At 42.0% G+C, this 2,864-nt stretch overlaps 1 protein-coding gene across 1 annotated transcript; it reads right to left on the bottom strand.

Moving 5' to 3' along the window:
- Positions 1-296: 296 nt before the first annotated feature.
- LOC110943257 lies at positions 297-1,756 on the bottom strand. Its single transcript, XM_022185007.1, has 3 exons — positions 1,609-1,756; positions 1,000-1,507; positions 297-678 (listed from the first exon to the last, which is right to left on the bottom strand). Exons 1-3 carry the CDS (start codon positions 1,754-1,756, stop codon positions 297-299), a joined length of 1,038 nt encoding a protein of 345 aa, XP_022040699.1.
- Between the last annotated feature and the right edge of the window lie 1,108 nt (positions 1,757-2,864).

Here is a 2,864-nt window from a genome sequence, read left to right on the forward strand (position 1 = left end):
ATAGATTCACCGGGGTAACCCTTTACCCAAAAAAAAAAAAACCTAACTTAAGTGCTTACGACCCATTACGACCCGTTTTTTTTTTTTTTTTTTGGGTAAAGGGTTACCCCGGTGAATTTTATAAATCAACAATAAGAACAACAGTGTGGCTGAAGTACCACACCCAAACTAGCGTTGGCATACCAACACTAGAAACAAACAACCCAAAACACACGACCAGGCACACATGCCACAACTAGAATCCAAAACAACACAGCCAAACTAAACAAAATGACTACAAAAAAATGACAACTACACTAGCCGGGATTAAGCTCCAAGTTGTTATCAGGAATCTTCCATTTATCCACCAAGCTCCCATTTTCAAATCGCCGTTTGAACTTAAGAGACAGAAGCCGCAATCGGACCGTAGTAATAATTTCGTGAGACACCACCATAGCCGTCCGATGGTTCCTTGAAAACAGCCTGCTGTTGCGTTCTTGCCAAATAAAGTAGGTTGCAGCCGCAACTACCAACCTACTAATCACATTATCAGGTTTCTGAAGGGACGAATTATGATTCATCCAAGCCATGATATCACTCCAACCACCATTGATATCTTCCATATTAGTGAAGCTCCTAACTTTGTTCCAAACCTGCAAAGCAAAAGAGCATTCAAAGAATAGATGGTCCCTCGAATCCCTGTTGTAGCAGCATAAAGGGCAACACATAAGATTCAAATTTGTTTCACTTCCCGCTTCCCAAACAGAGAGCCGATCCTGTGTCTTCAATTTATTCTGAATAACAAGCCATATATGAAACGCATGCCTAGGAATGCACTGTTTGTACCAAACCATATTCCCCCATTGCACTTTACTTGCATGATGCCGAATATTATTCCAAACCTCCCAAGAAGAAAATGGTCGATTATTACCTTCCAAATCTTTCAAAACCAACTAATCACGGGAATTACTACATAAAGTAGGCACCACTATATTAATTAAGACTGGAAACAGGTTATACCAAGCAGTCGGCCAGTTCCACTGACCATCATGAGACACCAGCTCAGCTAACGACGACTGCAAACTGAATCCTGCATTCGCAATACGCCTAGGAGTGATAAACGCACGAAGAGGACCGATGTTGCACCAAGTATCACTCCAAGCATTTGTATCAGCACCATTCCCAATAGATTTCCACATCAAAGGACGAATAAGGCTCCTACTCGCAAGAAGTTTCCTCCATCCCCATGTCATTCGGCCTCTACTAGGGATTTCCCAGAAACTACGACCCTTAAGCTTATAAGTATGTATCCAACGAACCCATAAAGAATTCCGATTGGATAAAATGCTCCGAACATGAGAAGATAAAAGGGCTTTATTAACAGCCGATAAGCTACGAATGCCCAATCCACCCTCATCCTTCGGAAGACAAACAACCTTCCATGCAACTTTAGGCTTCACGGTCTTATGGTAGTTGCCAGACCATAGAAAATCACGCATACGTTTTTCCAGATCTGTAACTATTCTAGCTGGTAATAAGAATACCGTAGCCCTTTCCCCAAAAAAAAGAATACCGTAGCCTAATAAATATGCATCGCCGGAAGGACCGAATTAACCAGCTGTAACCTACCTGCAAAAGAGAGAGATTTGGTCGTCCAGTTATCAATCTTCTTTTCCATTTTCTCAACCAGCACCTTACAATCCTTATACGAGAGCTTAGAAGAAATTAGAGGAACTCCCAAGTAACGAACTGGAAGCGCACCCTCTTGGAAAGGCATAATTCTCAGGATTTCTCTTTTAGTAACTTTGTCACACCCCCAAAATCCACCCGCGGAGTATCACCGCTTGGGAGCGTGACTGACCAGGATCAAGCCACCAATCATATTGAACATGTAATTAATATTAAGTAAAATAAATGTAAACCATCCATCCAATACGATAGGTGTTCAAAACATAATCATAGTTTCAAAGTGTAGCGGAAGCATAGTAAATAATCCAACAATAGTTAATAGTTTTAAATGTCATAATAGTTCAACGTAGAAACCACGATCCTTGCACACAACGACCCGCTTCTCCAGTGCAAGCTCCAAGTACCTAACGATCTGCAAGGCATGTAACAGAATGATCAACAAACTAGTTGAGCGAGTTCACAGTAAGTAAATGCGTAACAGTAAGTAACGGGTGGCTCTACTGGGCCAATAGTAAGTTATACAGGTGGGGGCTTCCCATGTTATGTGACCACTAGACTATTCGTATTATCCCTGTTCTTCGTCCGAGAACAGTAGCGCGTATGAGGTGTGCGTAGGTTTTACGCACGTATCCTTCATAACCGAGGATAGAAGTAAGTAATGCGTACACGTAGGTTTTACGTACGTATCCTTTGTATCGAGGATAGTAATTGGCATGTGACCACGTAGGTGTTATCCCAACCTACGGAAGAAGTAAGTAATGCGTACACGTAGGTTTTACGTGCGTATCCTTTGTAACGAGGATAGTAATTGGCATGTGACCACGTAGGTGTTATCCCAACCTACGGAACCGTCCTGACATCCGAGGACCATGATAGGTGATAGTCTAGGAAAGCATATGTACGTTCTTAGTCAATGATAACCTTTAACCCATTCCCACGACCCGGGAATCCCATGCCTTAGTAGGAGTGTGAACTCACCTTGGTTTGCTCGGTATGCTATGCTCTAGGGTTTATCAAACGTCTAAGTCCGTTACACACGACCTAGAATATGTTGCATATGATATGATGTAAGTGTTTGCATCAAACTAGGGTTTACAAATCGTTGGCATTCAAGCAGTTGTGTCTTGTGTGTTTATCGTGTACATGATGATATCACATAGAATGTTCACGCATGTAGAATCATACAGTTGCATTCC

This window comes from Helianthus annuus, chromosome 5 (genome assembly GCF_002127325.2).
Source record: "Helianthus annuus cultivar XRQ/B chromosome 5, HanXRQr2.0-SUNRISE, whole genome shotgun sequence".
NCBI lineage: Eukaryota > Viridiplantae > Streptophyta > Magnoliopsida > Asterales > Asteraceae > Helianthus > Helianthus annuus.

What these genes read in the sequence shown, in the direction of transcription:
- LOC110943257 (XM_022185007.1), bottom strand. Translation starts at nt 1,756, where the DNA reads ATGCCTTTCCAAGAGGGTGCGCTTCCAGTTCGTTACTTGGGAGTTCCT. An exon ending in CAAATCTCTCTCTTTTGCAG is followed by an intron (nt 1,508 to 1,608) that starts GTAGGTTACAGC and finishes TCTTATTACCAG; the next exon opens with CTAGAATAGTTACAGATCTG. An exon ending in TGGAACTGGCCGACTGCTTG is followed by an intron (nt 679 to 999) that starts GTATAACCTGTT and finishes CTGCTACAACAG; the next exon opens with GGATTCGAGGGACCATCTAT.